General features: G+C 42.2%; 1 protein-coding gene across 1 annotated transcript; it reads left to right on the forward strand.

Annotated features, from left to right (window-relative positions):
• The first annotated feature begins 820 nt into the window (after window positions 1-820).
• On the forward strand, window positions 821-15,890 carry PPP1CC (protein phosphatase 1 catalytic subunit gamma). The gene is made up of 7 exons (XM_021544633.4): window positions 821-1,087; window positions 9,902-10,033; window positions 11,040-11,270; window positions 12,391-12,495; window positions 13,453-13,676; window positions 14,074-14,208; window positions 14,638-15,890. Exons 1-7 carry the CDS (start codon window positions 1,033-1,035, stop codon window positions 14,725-14,727), a joined length of 972 nt encoding a protein of 323 aa, XP_021400308.1. The 5' UTR covers window positions 821-1,032; the 3' UTR covers window positions 14,728-15,890.
• Window positions 15,891-16,245: the final 355 nt, after the last annotated feature.

Consider the following 16,245-nt stretch of genomic DNA (forward strand, 5'->3'; position numbering starts at 1 on the left):
CAGCCTGTCTCCTGGACAAACACCATCCAGTTTAAACCTCATTTAAGTGCTTGTAACCAAGCTGTAGCTACATATAGAATAAAATAATAAAAGTGTGAAATAAACAGCGAGATGCTTTTGAACGAGGAGCTTCATTCCTTCATCTGCAAGGACTTGAAAGTGCTGTACGTTTGTTTCTTGAAGGATTTGCAGGTGCAGAGCCACGTGTCTGAAAGTGCTCAGGAGCTGAGGAGATGCTCAGGACACCTTGCCTCAATCCGTGAGGTGGAGGTGGCTCAGTGTGAGGTGAAGGACATCACGGCTGTGCTCCCCCAACCCTGAAGTGCCCCAAAATCCCACCTGAAGCCACCATCTCCCTCACATGTGGGTGTGAGGGGCAGTGAGGGGATGATGTGAGGGCCATGGTGGCTCCTTGATGTCCTCTGCAGATCCCAGTCTGCAAGAACGCCACAAGGTGCAGACCTTTCTCCACAGAAAAAGGTGATCAGACATTGGAACGGGCTGCGCAGGGACGCGGCAGAGTCCCTGTCCCTCAGGGAAGGACTGAATGTTACACTCGGTGACATGGTCTAGGTGACATAATGCTGTTCGGTTATAGGCTGGACTCGACGATCTCGCAGCTCTTTTCCATCCTAATGGATCCTGGCACCCTGCGACCGCCACCACTGGTTCTGTCGCGACACCGGGAGGCGGCACCGCCGCACTACTTCCCGTCCCGGGAGCGGCAGGATCCCGCGAACCGGGCCGCATCACCGCGCCCGCTCTTCCCGCCCGGCCTATGAAGGGTTTCCGACGGGCCGCGCCGCGCTCGTTCGTATCCGTGCGCCAGGCGAGCCCGCTGAGGGGACGGCGGCCATTTTGTTCAGCGCTGGCTCTGTGCTGAGGGGGCGGGGGGGGGGAGCGGAGGGAGCGAGGCGAGGCGAGGCGCAGAGCAGGAAAAGGGCAAAAACGAGACAGAACGAGGAGCGCAGTCGGGCCGGCCAAGCCGCGAGCGGAGCGGCGGGGAGGGCTCCGCCCGGCCGCTGAGAGGCGATGGCGGATATAGACAAGCTCAACATCGACAGCATCATCCAACGGCTGCTGGAGGGTGAGGGTCGGGGACGGCGCGGTTGGGGGGGCGATGCGCCCGGCAGGTCTGAGGGGGCACTAAAATGGAGGGGCGAGAGGCGCTTTGTCTGCCTGGGGTCGCCGCCTCCCCGCCTGGCTCGCCCCAACTTTCCCCTCAGCCCGTGTGGGTTTCCGAGGCGTTTCTGCCTTTTGGTCCCCCGGTGCAATGCTGGGACCAGCCGGCTGCCCCCTTCTCCTCCCTTGCGGTTCTAAGGGGATGCTTAATCTAGTCCTGTGGTGGAATGAGGGGATGCTTAATCTAGTAGTATTTCGTAGGAAGGGCTTTGAAAAAGCCTGGGGTGTTCTCTTGCCTTTCACGCATACACATGGGATCAGTGCATGGCTGGGTAGTGGCGGGGCTCTGGAAATAAGACTCGGCTTGTTTAAAGAGTGTTGAGGCAGCTTTTCAGCAAGTCGGGAGGAGACTGCCGTGGGTTTCAGTGTATGCTGGCTTTAGCTTTGATTAGCTGCTTGCATTAAAGCTGCCACAGGATTTTGGCTCTTAATTCGTAACATATGGTGGGATTTTAGGTGTGAATAGAGGGTTGGGGTTTGGTGTTTCAGACAGTCTGAAAAAGGGCTTATTGTCTGCTATTGTTGGTGCTTTGGGATGAAAAGAGTTGCCTGGGAGTTTGTAAATCAAGGGAAAACCTGGAAGTTGCAGGGGGTGTCTCCAGCATCATCCCTTCGCTTGCAGGGATCAGCACTGGGCTGGGATCGACTGATTTTGGGGCAAAAGACTGAGAAGCTGCCAATGACAAATTCTCTTCCAGGCATCAAGGAAAAGCATAATTATTCAAAGAAAGAAGCTATGCTGATCCAGCCTCACTTCACGTGTGCCAGGGCAGCATCTCATCTGGACTTACTCTTGAAAAGCTTGGTCAGGGATTTAACTTTTTACCATTTGGCACACAGTCAGCTGAGATGGTGCTGAGAAAAATGATGAAGAAATGTCTTTTCTTGCACACTTTTCCTTCTTACAGGATTTTGCTTGTGTAATGCTTAGATAGCAAAAGGTCAGGCAGAGGAACAGAAATTCTACTCTAGAAAATTGGAGTTAAAAAATCCTGTAGATGAATTATGGGATTACTGAATAAGTAAAAGTAAATGGGGTTTTTCCTCTGATCCGGTTTGGGTTTTGCCTGTTACCAATTTAAACCGCCCTGGTTTCAATTATTTAAAGACTTCCCTTCATAAAGTTAGACCAGGATTTTCCTGAAAATCCAGTAATACAACTTGTAAATGTCAGGTCTCGTATGTCATATGTTTGGTGACATATTAATACATGTTCAGTTGAATTGCACTCATTAGTTATAGTTCTTACTGATTTCCCTTACTGTAATTAATGCAATATTTCCAAAGTGTGAACTTTAATTTTTAAAAGCATGGATTAGACCTTTCCTAGAAAGAAATGCAAGTGATTTCTCTGTTTAAAGTTTCAAAAGGTAGTAAGACGTACTATGTCAATGTGTTCTGCTCTTGCTCAGTTTATATCAACATTAGATGGTTGGAGCAGATAAGAATTCATGAATCAGGCTTCAAAAGGTTTACTGACATATTTTAAGAGGTGCTTCGTGCAATTGCAGATGTTACCTGAGGTTGCATCAGCTGCCAGAACTGAAATTAATTTTTTTCCCTTTATTAATACAGCAGCTGGGATTTTGGATTCCTTGAGGCAATGATTGTCTTTCAATATTTAAAACAATTACTGGTGTTAGTAACCTGTGCTAGTGCTTTATTTGTTGATTATTAAATGTCTGTTCTAAATGTCTTTGCCAGACAGAGAATAATGACTGACCTTTGTGAGTGTCATTTTTATACTTCTTTTTCCTAAAACATGGCTGCATTTCAGCACACACTGCATTTTAGATTTAGATCAAAGAAATTATTGGTTTTCAGTGCAGTTCTGGTAGAACAAGTGCATAATGTTAGTTACACAAAGTGTGGTGTGCCCGTGAGCTCTGTGTCAATACCCCTTCAGACAAGGCTACATACAGATTAAAATCATACTCAGGCATAAAAACACTACAAAATCTGCTTTAATAATCAGCTCACAAACTGAATTGCCCAAATCCTTGTGCAAGCTGTAATTTTAGAGCTATTTGGTATTTCATTATAGCTCTCTTTAAACTTTAAATACTTACACATTTTTATAGCAGCTAACTTTAGGTGATTTTGGTACTAAAATTTAAAGAGTATGAGCAGGGGGCTTAGCCCTTTCTAAGGGTAACAAACCCCAGCACTAATGAAATACTGGAAATCAGTGGGCAGGTACAGTTAGGTATTTGTTTTATCATGGTCCTTAGCATTGCCCTGTTAGAAGAAGCAGTGAATTGAGTCTAATGTTTGAGGTAGAGTGAAGGGTGAATAATAAATTATTCTTGCTTTTGTCCTTAATACAGGGTATTAATAATGTATTTGTGAAGGATTTTAGTTGCTTTCTGTCCTGACTCCTCTGCTCAACTGACATTATTCCTACTTTTCCCTCAAATAGGGATGTTCTCCCACCCACATTAGGCTATTTAGGTGAAATTATTAGCTTTTTCTTTAAAAGGCCTGGAAATATATACTTCAGCTTCTCATTCTAAGGTAAATATTTGAAGAGTCTTCCTTGCTTCAATTGTTTATAGTACAGAACCATTTGGCATTGAGATGTCACCAAAAAAAAACCACCACCATTTTTCAGTAGCATTGTTCTCAACCTGGGAAAGCCATTCAGGGAAAACATTGAAAATACTGGTGTGTTTTTTTATTATTATTATTATTTTTATTTTTCTGTAACTGAATTTGTATTTTTTCCCTTCTTTACTGATGAGGGTTGTGTCCTGCTAGGAGCAATTTCCTGAGTGCAGCTTGTCTGACTTTGCCAGGTCTGGTAACAGTAATATTCACAAATATAAGACTTGCAAAGTGTAGTAAGTAACAGTATCCTGCACTGAGTATTGAAATGTTTTAAGTATCCTTGATATTAGATAAAGGCTCAAATATTGATGGAACTAATTCACCTTCCTGAGGATTAAGAGGGGTCAAATATGAGAGCAAATTTTGCCTCTTCTAGCAGGGGGTACTGAAGGCAGCAACTGCAGCTGTGTGTGCTGAGTCAAAAATTAAAAATACCAGCAGACAAGAAGATGCTAAAAAACTCCTTGTAAGATAAAAAAATCAATGGCACCTGTGTGGTCTTGGGAAGGGTTCCAGGAAATGGCAGAATTCCTGCTTGCCTCAGTGAAGAATGAGTGACAAATCCTGAGACTCCCGGAGCGTGAGCGTGGCTTCCTTTCTGTGTCATGTCAGATGGGCTTCCTATAACTTGAGCCCCTTATCCATTTCCTTCATCTCGTGTGCTGGCAGCTTCTGCAGATAAGCAGGGTCTGCTTTGGAGCTCACAGTCACCTATTTAGAAAACAGGGTTGAAGAGTATTAGTCTTACCATGGTAACAATAAATAATGTGTAAAATACCAATTTCAGCATACCTAAATCACCCAAGTTGGAACGTGTTTCTGCAGATCTCTCCTGTGCTGCATCCTCTGCAGGCTCTGTTAAGGGAGAATTGAATAATGAATGGAGGCTACTTTGGATAAAGCCACATGAGGCTACAATGGTGGTAGCCATTCTGAAAACTGAAATCCTGGCTAGTCCTCTAAAATCTGCAAAAATACTCTTGAATCTTAAACATTTCTGTTTATACACCCACAGATTTCTATTCCCAGTAAAGCCTGTTGTAGAGATGTCAAGGAGATATTCTCTCTTAATTTGCTTTAAATGGGGAAAGATTATCATCTACTTATTAAAGTGGATAAGATTTTGCTCACCACAGAGAAGATGTTTTCTCACAAATGCAGTCCTATAATTTTTTTTTCACCTTTCTGCTAAGTACAGCATTAATTGGGTCTTCAGGGTTGCTTGTCCTTTAGCTGCATATACTGGGGTAAGAGTGATTCTCAGAGATGTTAATCTGAAATGTCACATTTACTCATGAATGAGTTGGGATGCTGTGATGAAGTTTCTCATAGACAAGCAACACTTTTTGATTTCAAACCATATCATTCTCCCTAGTTTGTGTAGCTTGATGTTAATTGTTTCCTGCTGTGGTGCAGCAGTTGCTATGAATAGGAAATAGAAACTCATAATTCTAAAGAATTACGAATTAGATTCTTATCAATGCCATGGATTCAAATAAGTCTGTGAAATTCTTTGCCTGTTGCCCAGTCAGAGAAGTGGAGGAATTTGTTCCCTCTGTTTGTGAGCAGTGTGAGTAGCTGTTGCTCCTCACCTTTCTGCAGTGTGGAAATACGTTACAAGGTGAAAAACTTGTAATCGTGCAGAACCTTCCATTTGATAACACTGCTGTGATCTTTGGACATACTAGAAAGCAGATGAGAACTTTTCAGAGCCTTGTGCACTGAGGAGATGCTTTTCCATTTCAGTTTCGAATTTGAAGAGATCTGATCAAAGCTGGTAGTGCCTGCAGTAAAGTAAAACCTTTTTTACATCAACCACTTTCAAGTTATTTATTCCCTTTGTGCCTATGGTGCAAAACTGACTGTGAAACTGTCATTGGGAACTGCTAAAAACTAGATTAAAACCAACCTGCAGTATTTTTGGAAATGTCACTATGATTGCAGACGTCTTAACATAAAATATGGTGAAACTGAGAGACTTGTTTAATAAGCCAGAAAAAATGAACTGACCTGTAGATAGACTATTTTTCTTAAAACATTTTCTGTAGGAGAACTTGATTCTCACACTTCAGTTGACAGTATTTCAGCTGCTTCTTGTAATGCAATACTGAATGGAAATGAGATGTTTGGATCACTGCGATTTCTGGCATTTTTGAACTTCCTGCTATTTTTGACTACTTCTCTAAGTATCTGTCCCTTTCATATTAACCTTGACTGACGTAAAGGACTGTGTGGCACCAAAGCAAGGATTGGAGAATGCTGGGGGTGGGTTGAGATGTGGGAGTCTGTTGTACTCTGCATGCATATGGTCTCAGACTGGTGTAGATTCTGGATCCCCCAAGCTCCTGACCTATTTATCCTTCCCAAGGAAATGTAGAATAAATTCTCAATGTCAGGCAGTGTTCTGACTCCTGGCAGCTGCAGCTACACCTTGTACTTGCTGTTTGCTTGCTCCAGAATGAGTGGGTACCTCAAGTTCTTGCTTTTCTTCTATTCCTTCCTTTCCCCCTCTGCTGGGCACCTGTCATACTGCTCTGTTTATAGTACACTCATTTTAGAGTTGGTATCTTCTTGTTTCCATCCGTTTCTCCCTGTCTTGGAAGTCAAAGATAATAGTGGACCCCGTGTTCAGAGCAGTGCTTTTGCAAAGATCATCTGGGCTGCAGGGAGGGATTTTTTCCTGTAGTTGTTTCCATCACGTGGAGATCTTTATTTCTTCGCTTCTCATATTTGTACAGTAAGAAAGATTTTACCTGTTAGAAGACTGCCCAGGCTGGACACTGAAATTGAGGCTCTAGAGAAATAATTTCTAAGAACAGGAGCATCTCTGCCTAAATAGGGTGGGAATATTTTGCTGTCTGGAAATGCTGCAGCAGTGTGTTCAGGCACAAATAAAATACCATTTGAAATGGGCTGAATTTCTCCCCCAAATGATTAATCTTTAGCTTGTTCCACTGTCAGTTCCAGGATGTCATTTCTGAGAGGTTATTTTTTATGCATTGAAAGGGCAAATGTGCCTGTGCAGTACTATTGAGCTGCTCTTTTGACTTCATGACCAAACTGTCAATTAGTATTATATTGTCTGATCTCCACAAGCTGCCTTGTTTTGGTCCAAACCAGAGAAACAAACTGTAAACACAACATATTTTTCATAGTGTTCTATTTTTGTCTTTCTTAGAAGGACTAAGTAACTGGAAGACCCAAAGAAACCTTTTAAAAAGTCATTAAGACTGAATATCCTGCATTTCTGTGCCAGCTCTTTCATTGTGGATGAGAAAATCCTTGCACTAAAAATACAGATTCCTCAAACCAAGATGCACTTCTGCATTTTTGATTCTTCTGAAGCCAAACACGCTTTTGTTTTCCCAGCTTTTCAGGACATACAGGTTAATGTCACAAGAAATGGAACACACTTGTCTCCTCTGTGCAGGTTCCATGTTGGACAAAGCATTGAAAATGTAACTGGCAGGCAGAGCTGAACCAAATTTTCTTGTTCTTTCATCCATGGCAGCTGTCCTAGGGAGTTTGGGAAGTGCAGCAAAGCATCATCTCATTTTGTTGAGGTTTTCTACAGGCAGGTGACTAAAACTGTGAGGATTATACCAGTTCAATAAAAATGTATTGGAAAAACCTAGAAAACCTGTGTCTGAAACAGTGCTCGGATCTTCATTTAATCTTGAGCAAAAATGAGTGCACATGCTTTATTCATGAGCTTTAGTGACTCAGTGCATTGCATAGTCTTTATAATATTTTGTACTTTTTAATTTATGGATGTGAAGTACAGGGTATGGTTTTAGCAATTTCTAAGAAGACCATATCATGGCAAATTAGATTTTTGGCTTCATGGAAAATTAAATACAAGTATTTCATATTATCTAAAAAAAAAAAAAATAAAAAAATTGTAAAATCTATGATTAAGTGACCATCAGTTTTATATTTACAATTCAGCCAGTTTATCACTTAATTCTAAAAATTTCTGTTGTCTATTGCTTCTGGATATTTGGCATTTTGAGTAACTTGCTTGTTGCTCAGGAGTCTTTGGAAAATTACTGTATGGATGAAAAAATTACTGCATGGATGAAAAGCCTCATTCGTGATAAACTGCTGTGACAAAGATTTAACTTCCATTTACATGCTTCATTACTCCTGAGATTTTAATGAAAGACATGAAATGCAGTGGTAATTCCAGTGTTGGCATGTAATGTCAGTGGTGAGTGATAACACGTGGGCAGTGAGGAACAGAGAAGCAGGTAGAGCCTGAAAGAGAACACTGTTAAATGTGTGACTTTTGACCTATAGTAATGTCACTGTGAGCATCCATTGTCATCTGAGCTGGAGTTTAATTTTGTTTGGGGAAAGGTGGTGTGCTTTAGGGCACTGCCAGTGGCTCTGCAGGGCAGAACCTGCTGGGGTCTCTGGCACTCAGCGTGCAGGGAAGGATTGCTGTGGCAGCAGCACTGCGAGTGCTGGCAGAGATCACATCCAACGTCATGGATTTCATGGCTGTTACACAGTCATTATCTTATCCAAGTGCACACTCACTGAGCAGTGTTTTCTGTGCTTGATCAGAGGCCTGTGGAAAAGTCAGGAGCTTCTGTGCTAGTGAGAAATTGGAACACAACTGTTTTTTGTTCTTGCTGTTCTTAAAACTTGCCTCGAGCACCCCCAGCCTTTCCCACTGCAGTTCTCACTTGGCTCCATAGAGTGCAGGGCCCACAGTGATGGCAGAGATTTGAGTCATCTGGAGCTTTCAGATTTCTCACTCAGAGGTGAAACAGTAGCAAAGGAATTACACCGAAGTGCCAGCTAGCTACTAAGTTATTCAGGACTTCAGGGAGATAATACTGCATAGTTTTTTGTGCTTGAAAGGATTCAGGCTTGTTGCTAGCTTTTTTTGCAGTTAAAGACCAGACTTTTTTGGATAAGGGCATAGATTCTTCAGTCTCAATGCCATAGAGTTGCTTACAGTAAGTCACCTAACCTGGCAGCCTTAGCAGTGGGGGCATTTTGTTTCTGGAGGTGCTGGCAGAGCGTTTCCAGCCCATCTGAGACTCGGGTTCTTGGTGGTTTGGCTTTGCTGCAGCTGAACCATTGTGGAAGATGAATTCTGCTCTTACTTTCTTTTTTTTTTTTTTCTTCAGTCTTACACTATTCTATGTTGTCACTGGTTTTGACACCAAATAAAAATATAGTCTTCTCCAGTAATGACATACTCATAATTTTTTCTAATCCTGTCTTAACCCTTATAAATGCTGTTTCGTGTAATTTGGGCTGTAGTTACAGCACTGCTGCTGTAGAAATATCCTTTTATTTATGGGCAACAGAAATACAAGTGTGGGGCTTGTTCAGGTCAGGCCGATGTCCTTATCCAGAGCAGGAAGGAAAGCTTTAATGGATGCTAAAGGAACAAACTGTCCTGAATTGTTGCAGTGGGGGAGATTGAAGCAGTGATGGAAGGTGTGAAGGATGGGAGTCAGGAGGGGGAAGTGCTTTGGGGCTGGGAGATTGGTTTCCTACTGGCTTGTCTCTTACCCTGCTCAAAGGCAGTGATGATGGCAGCTGCTTTGTCATCATGATCCAAAACTATTTCCTTACTGTTAGTCCTTACCTTCTAGTCATGTGTGGATTTTTCTTCCCTGTTTTCCAGCTGCAGTGTAGCACGGGGCAGTGCAATATTTACTGATCCTGTGGTCTTGTTTAGGTTGGGCTAGGCGATTTGCTGATTTAGGGAAACTTGCACATTTGTTGGTGATTGAGTAGCAGACAGCCTTTGCTCAAGTTCAGACAGCTTCCAGAGAACAAGCACATAACTGCTTCACTAAAAAACAACATGTAAATAGTCACATTGTAGCTAAATAGAACTAAACCGATGCTATTTAAAATGTGACATTTTTAACAGGAGAAGTGTTGAGGCATGAATTCTGTTAAATGAAAGTAAAATGTGACTGGAACAGAACACACTCCCCTTTCCCTGGCACTGCCATTTCACCCCAGCACACCAGTCCTACCCTGGTACCTTCTCATTCAGTGCTGCTCTGGCATTTAGTCAGACTTAAAATAACACCAGGGATGTTGCTGCTTTTGATAGCTGATTTCTGACTCCTCTTGGCAGTGCGAGGATCAAAACCAGGCAAAAACGTCCAACTTCAAGAGAATGAAATTAGAGGACTGTGCTTGAAATCCAGAGAAATCTTCCTGAGTCAGCCTATTCTACTAGAACTTGAAGCTCCACTGAAAATCTGTGGTAAGTACTGTGAGTTTTGGTTTCATCTTGGGGGAGGTGTCAGGTAAATGCAGACCATAAGCAGAGAAAAGTGCCAGATGCTATTTTCACTTACTAACAGTGAAATTAATAAATAATCATAGCAAAAGGCAAAATAAAACCCTGCTGGATATATAGGGCAGAGGAGTGGAGAGGGAGGTAATATGTGGGAATTATTTTGGGACCAAAATAATTAAAACCCAAAAAGCAACTGGTCCAGTTTCACCAGGCTGGGGGAGAGATTCACATGAAGTTTTGGAAAGAAGTTATCAAATAAATGATGTTTGGCCCAATTGTGACTGAACAAGGGGAAACAGTGAGGAACCCAAATATTTTAATGTGCTGCCATGCAAAGCTGAACAGTATTTTGACAGTATTTTAAAATCCAGCTGGAAGGTGGTTTTTTTGGTTTTTTTTTTTTGTACTGTTTCTTGGAATTACTTTCTAGTTTGGTTTCACCGTATTGCATACAGCAGCACTCATTTTGCACACATGTATATGTCTACTTGTGCTAAAAGAATGAAGAATGTCAACATAAAAGCCTCAATAAATGCAATTTTGAAAGCTTCCAGCACAGAGTTTTTTATCCTACTCGAGAACAGATGACTTACTTCAATTTGAAGTAGCTCATTCCGTATTTATTATATTGGTAGTCTAAAATCACAATTTAGTGTTCTGGTTGTCAGAAACAAGCCCATGATTTAAACTAAAAGCAGAAATACCAATTTCATTTTTGATGCAGTTTCCCTGCTAGAATTTGAATTACTGGGTATTTCCAGAAAATCCAGTTGGTTTCTTGGAATCTTGATTTTGTTTTATACATGCAAATATTTTTGTGTAGCTACCATTGCATAGATGTCAAAATGTGATAATTTTAGATAACTTAACTGCTATTTTAAATATGTTATCTAACTGCAAGCTTTTTTTCTTTCTGAAACATCTTTGATTTGTACTTTCACTTAAGTGTCGTGTCTGAATCTCCTTGCAGGTGACATCCATGGACAATACTATGACTTGCTCCGACTCTTTGAATATGGGGGTTTTCCACCAGAGAGCAACTACCTGTTCCTTGGTGATTACGTTGACAGAGGAAAACAATCTTTAGAAACAATTTGTCTTCTATTGGCCTACAAAATTAAATACCCAGAGAATTTTTTCCTCCTCCGAGGGAACCACGAATGTGCCAGCATCAATAGAATTTATGGGTTTTATGATGAATGTAAGTACCAGGCATGTGTGCCTCCGCTGGGGACAGCACAGTGGCAGTGTTGAATGGCTCCTTCCTCACTGGAAATGCCCTCTGTGCTCTTTAGAGGGGTCCTTGGCCTGTTTTAGAGAGGGGAGTCTGTCCTTCCCCTGGCCCTCTTGGAGTCTGATGCTCATGCTACAAGGCAGCAACCAAGTGGGTAATTTTATTTGTTGGCTGCTGTGTTAACTAACAATTCTCACTGGTAAAACTCAGAAGGGCATTGAATGAGAGATGGAGAACTTAATTTGATGTGCACTACAGAGGTTAACTTCTGCTTCATTCATCTGATGATGATATGTAAAGATTGTGTGATGAGGGCTGTATGTAGACCTTACCCAAACACAACAAGTAATTTTGTTGTGAAGTAGAAGCCAATGTTCCTGTTTCAAAGGATGTGATTTAATCCAGATAATGTAGAGATGATATTAAATTAATTGTGCACTGAAGCATGTCAGAACTTGTGTGGTGGGACACACTTGGCTTGCAGATGATGACAAGATGTGCGCTCCATGTCTTGTTCTCCTCCTGTGAGGAAACAAAGATGTGTGGTATTTCAGAGTTGTCTCCTCAGAGATTAATCACAGGCTTAGTCATATATCACAAATATGTTCAGGGTTCATATCTGGGAGAGTCCCTTTGAAATTCATAAAACTGTGGCAGTTTTGTTTTTCAGTCCTGTTTCATTTTTCAGTCCTGTTTATTTGCTGAAAGTGAGTTTATGTGGTAAGGCAGAATTTTAAAGAAAATCTGCTTTTCAAGAATTGCTGTCTTCCCCTGAAAAAAATGGCAAATGGCAAGATTTTCTGCAATAGATCAAATTCTCCAAGGGACAATTTGCCAAAGCAGAGTTGAGACTGGAGAGCCTGATTGCCAACTGTTGAACAGACTTATGATGTCCTTGAAGCTGTGCCACACTGAGAGGCCTTTGCCACTGTCTTTAAACAATTAAATAAGTCAGAAAATATCAATTCTATATTTCTAATGCTGACTTTTTGCAAGTCTCAGTAAAGTTCCAGGCATTTATGTTAGGTTGGTTGTGTTTGTGTTAGAAAAACACATTGACTGGGTTTTTCTCCCCAATCTCTTCTAGGTAAGCGAAGATACAATATTAAGCTGTGGAAAACCTTCACAGACTGTTTTAACTGTTTACCAATTGCAGCTATTGTGGATGAGAAAATATTCTGCTGTCATGGGGGTGAGTAGCAGTTCCTTAGATGACGTTTGAGGAACTGGAAAACTCAGTCATGGCAGTTTCATGTTTACATTGCTGAAGCTTCAAAACAGGGATTTTTCTCTGCCTTGGCTCATGTGCGAGGAAGGGTTGGGCTCAATGAGTGTCAGTTTTGTGAATCATGGAGCCAGTTCAGACACAATGATCTGCTCTTCCTTTTCCACCAAAGGCACCTTTAATAGCCTCTCCTTTGGAGTGAGTTCTTGTAGGGGTTTTTTAGACTTAGATGACCAGGAGTCTGATGTCTGTCCTGAAAACATCTGTTTTCACAGAACCAGAGTGGTTTGGCTTGGAAGGCACCCTTGGGGATCAGTCAGTAGAATTCCCCCATCATGGGCAGGGACTCCTGTCTCTAGGTCAGGTTGCTCCAAGCCCTGTATGATCTGATGAGTTTAATTTGTAGAGATTGATTTATGCAGCTTTTTCTGTCATAAAGTACAGATTGCACCTTAAACATTTAAGGTGCAATCTGTACTTTATGACCAGAAACTGAGTCATTAGAGTTGCCCAAGGACTCTCATGAATGGAAAATTGTACAAGATTGGTTTGATATTTTATTTCATCTTGCTGATCATCACAGTGAGCATTCCCTGTGATTCTGGGTGTTCATGCCTTTTTTATTTAACAGCTCTTTTATCAGACACTTGCAAAATATTAGTGAGTTTATTGTAATCCTGTAAAATGTGGAAATGGCCTTGCTTTATCCTGCTTCAAATGAATCTCCTAGAAAGTGACTTCTGTACCAAACACTTTAGAACAAATGCTGGATTTATAAAGTGTCAGTGAATGTTGCCATTGAGCTACATAAAATGGCAGCGGTGAATCACTTTGAATCCAAGTTATTTTTGTCCTGGATGAATGTCAGTGCTGCAGAGCAAAGCTGGACTAAGCTGGGGCCTGCCTGTGTCTTCCTTGTAACAGGTTTGTCACCAGACCTGCAGTCAATGGAGCAGATCAGACGAATCATGCGCCCCACGGATGTACCGGATCAAGGTCTCCTGTGTGATCTCCTGTGGTCTGACCCTGACAAGGATGTCTTGGGCTGGGGTGAAAATGACAGAGGAGTGTCCTTCACTTTTGGTGCTGAAGTGGTTGCTAAGTTTCTCCATAAACATGATTTGGATCTCATATGTAGAGCTCATCAGGTATTTTCATTTTGTACATTAAACCATAGAATAATTTAGGTTTGGGGGACCTGAGGTGGTGATCTGGTCCAGGCCAGGCCAGGCCTGTGTCAGCCCAAGGTGCTGAGGGTCTTGTCCAGCCAAGTTGTAAATATGTGTGAGATTCTCTGAATGTATCCCAGTGTTTAACAGCACTTCTAAGGAACATTTTCATATAAACTCTGACTCTCTTGAACAAAGGTTTTCTCAATGTTAATGGTGAACTGGCTCTTGTGATGCTCCTGTTTAAGTGTAAAAGTTTGAAACTCATGCTCATTAAACATAGACAGGTTTTCAGCTGCTGCCTCTGGAAAAGTTGCTTTGCCACTTTCTCAGGAGGAAGCTGCCCAGAGTAACATCTTTGTTTTTGTCTTTAAAGGTGGTTGAAGATGGATATGAATTTTTTGCAAAAAGACAGTTGGTAACTCTCTTTTCTGCCCCAAATTACTGTGGAGAATTTGATAACGCGGGTGCCATGATGAGCGTGGATGAAACACTAATGTGCTCTTTCCAGGTACAGTATCTGAAGATTTCTCCCTTCTATTTAGTGAGGTTGTACATTAAATTTGTGCTATTTTGAATCAATGTTTTACTGTTAAATAACAGTAAGACTTGTTTCAAATAGATCTTTACAGCTGTCACATGTAGGCAGGGCAGTGCACTCACATCTTCAAAAACATGATAACCCTGTGCTGGTGTGAGTAGGGGAACTGTTTTGTCTGGAATTAAATCACCCAGGCAAAGCAGTTGGCTGTCACCTGCTCCCACTGCTGTGGGCTCTGGAGCAGCTGATCCCACGGCCCAGCCTAGCTCAGAGCAGGAAACACATTGATTTCCTGGCACATGGAGACTTGTCCAGAGCCATGCAGTGCCTTTACCAGTGAATTACTGCTTGACTGGAAGACAGCAAAAACTTTTTGCTAAATGACCCTTCTCTTTTCAGATCTTGAAACCTGCAGAGAAGAAGAAGCCCAATTCCAGCAGACCTGTAACACCTCCCAGGGGCATGATCACAAAACAAGCCAAGAAATAGTCAGTCACTTTGGCACTGCCTTGTTGGGACTTGTATCATAGTCTATAACCTCCATTTTTAAACTTATCATGTGTGCTGTTCAGCTTGCTCAAAATAGATAATGTGTTTGTGGTTTTCCTTTCCATTTGATGAATGGCATTTGCTGGTTGTAACAGCGAATGAAAGACTTTCCTCCCTCCCAGGAAAAGAGTGTGAAAGTCCCCCTGTGTCAGTGTTCCAGCTGCACACTCCACAGCATCTCCCCACCAGCCAGGTAACCGCGGGGCTGGCGGGACCATACCATGAATAGTGTAAATCTTGTTCTTTAGCATCTGAAGAGGGCACTCGTGTGCTGTGAGAGTAGAGATTGTTCCTGTCAGCGATTACATACTGTTTATACAAACCACTGTGAACTTTTTTTTATGTTCAATTTTGTTTTAAAGGGATTGCTTTTCATTTAATGTCTTGTCATGTACACGTTAGTTTTATTGCTGTCGACATTAGGAATAACCTTCAACCTTGCCAGCACCACTGGTAGGATGTATATTTAATTCAGACACACATCCCTCTCCGTATACTTCAAATGACAAAGCCATTATTTTAAGTGTTTGCGTCTCCTTCCTGAAGCCAAAGTTCGCTTAGAAACCCATTTGTACACAACCCCCCTGCCAAGTTGGCCGGGCTTCCCATCCACGCCTTCCTCTCGGAGAGAAAAGGAAGTGCTGGCTGGAAATAGCAAACAGAAAGGCTTGTCCATGCTCAAAGTGAACACGTTTTTGTACAGTTTCCGTGTGTTCAGTCGAGCAGATCCCAGTGCTGAGACAGCAGTCCCGGGCAGTGACACAAATGGCTTTGGGAGTGATGGGAATGGCTCTGGATCTGCTGGAAGGGGTTTGTGCATTTCAGTATAAAGACTTTGTTCTACAAAGAAACCTAGAAACTCGCTTGATAAGCCAACCAGAGGTGTTGATCTTGATCACCGGTTTATATAAATCTCTCACAGAATCTTGTTTTTTAAAACTGTTGATCTTTTTTGAACAGATGACAGTGTACAATATCATGTAGTGAAAATCACTTATTAAATGAAGAAATTGTTAAATCTTCTCAGTGTCAGTTTATCACAACATATACACTACTGCTCTCCAAGGGCCTGACGTAGAGAAATAAATTGTTCTGGAAACCCACAGATTCTTGGTTTGGATTTGTCTGAGCTGCAAGAGGTGATTTTGAACAGCAGTGTTGGGTTTAACTCTGGGTCTGGAGCCTCAGGCAGAGGCTCTCCCAGCCAAGGGGGTGCAGCTGCACTGGTCCTGAGCTGGTGTTTGCCACAGCCCTGCTCAGGACTGGGCAGCAGCACACAGGCACAGGAGGGCAAGTTCAGCTCAGCTCCTGTTCATTGTTCTGTGCACTGAGGGGTTGGCCTTGAGTGCAAGTGCTGCTTTGGGAGGGCTGGAGCTGAGACCAGACCCATTTCCTCTGGTGTTTAATTAGAGAGCTAAATTTCCGGTGGAATGGAGAACCTGAGTCCATTTTATCACT

Source organism: Lonchura striata, chromosome 15, assembly GCF_050655825.1.
Source record: "Lonchura striata isolate lonStrDom1 chromosome 15, ASM5065582v1, whole genome shotgun sequence".
Classification (NCBI taxonomy): Eukaryota; Metazoa; Chordata; class Aves; order Passeriformes; family Estrildidae; genus Lonchura; species Lonchura striata.

Bases quoted from the DNA above. Each gene is read 5' to 3' on its own strand.
- PPP1CC (XM_021544633.4), top strand. From the start codon at position 1,033: ATGGCGGATATAGACAAGCTCAACATCGACAGCATCATCCAACGGCTG. The intron at 11,271-12,390 runs GTAAGTACCAGG...AATCTCTTCTAG, and splicing joins TTATGGGTTTTATGATGAAT to GTAAGCGAAGATACAATATT. The intron at 12,496-13,452 runs GTGAGTAGCAGT...TCCTTGTAACAG, and splicing joins AATATTCTGCTGTCATGGGG to GTTTGTCACCAGACCTGCAG.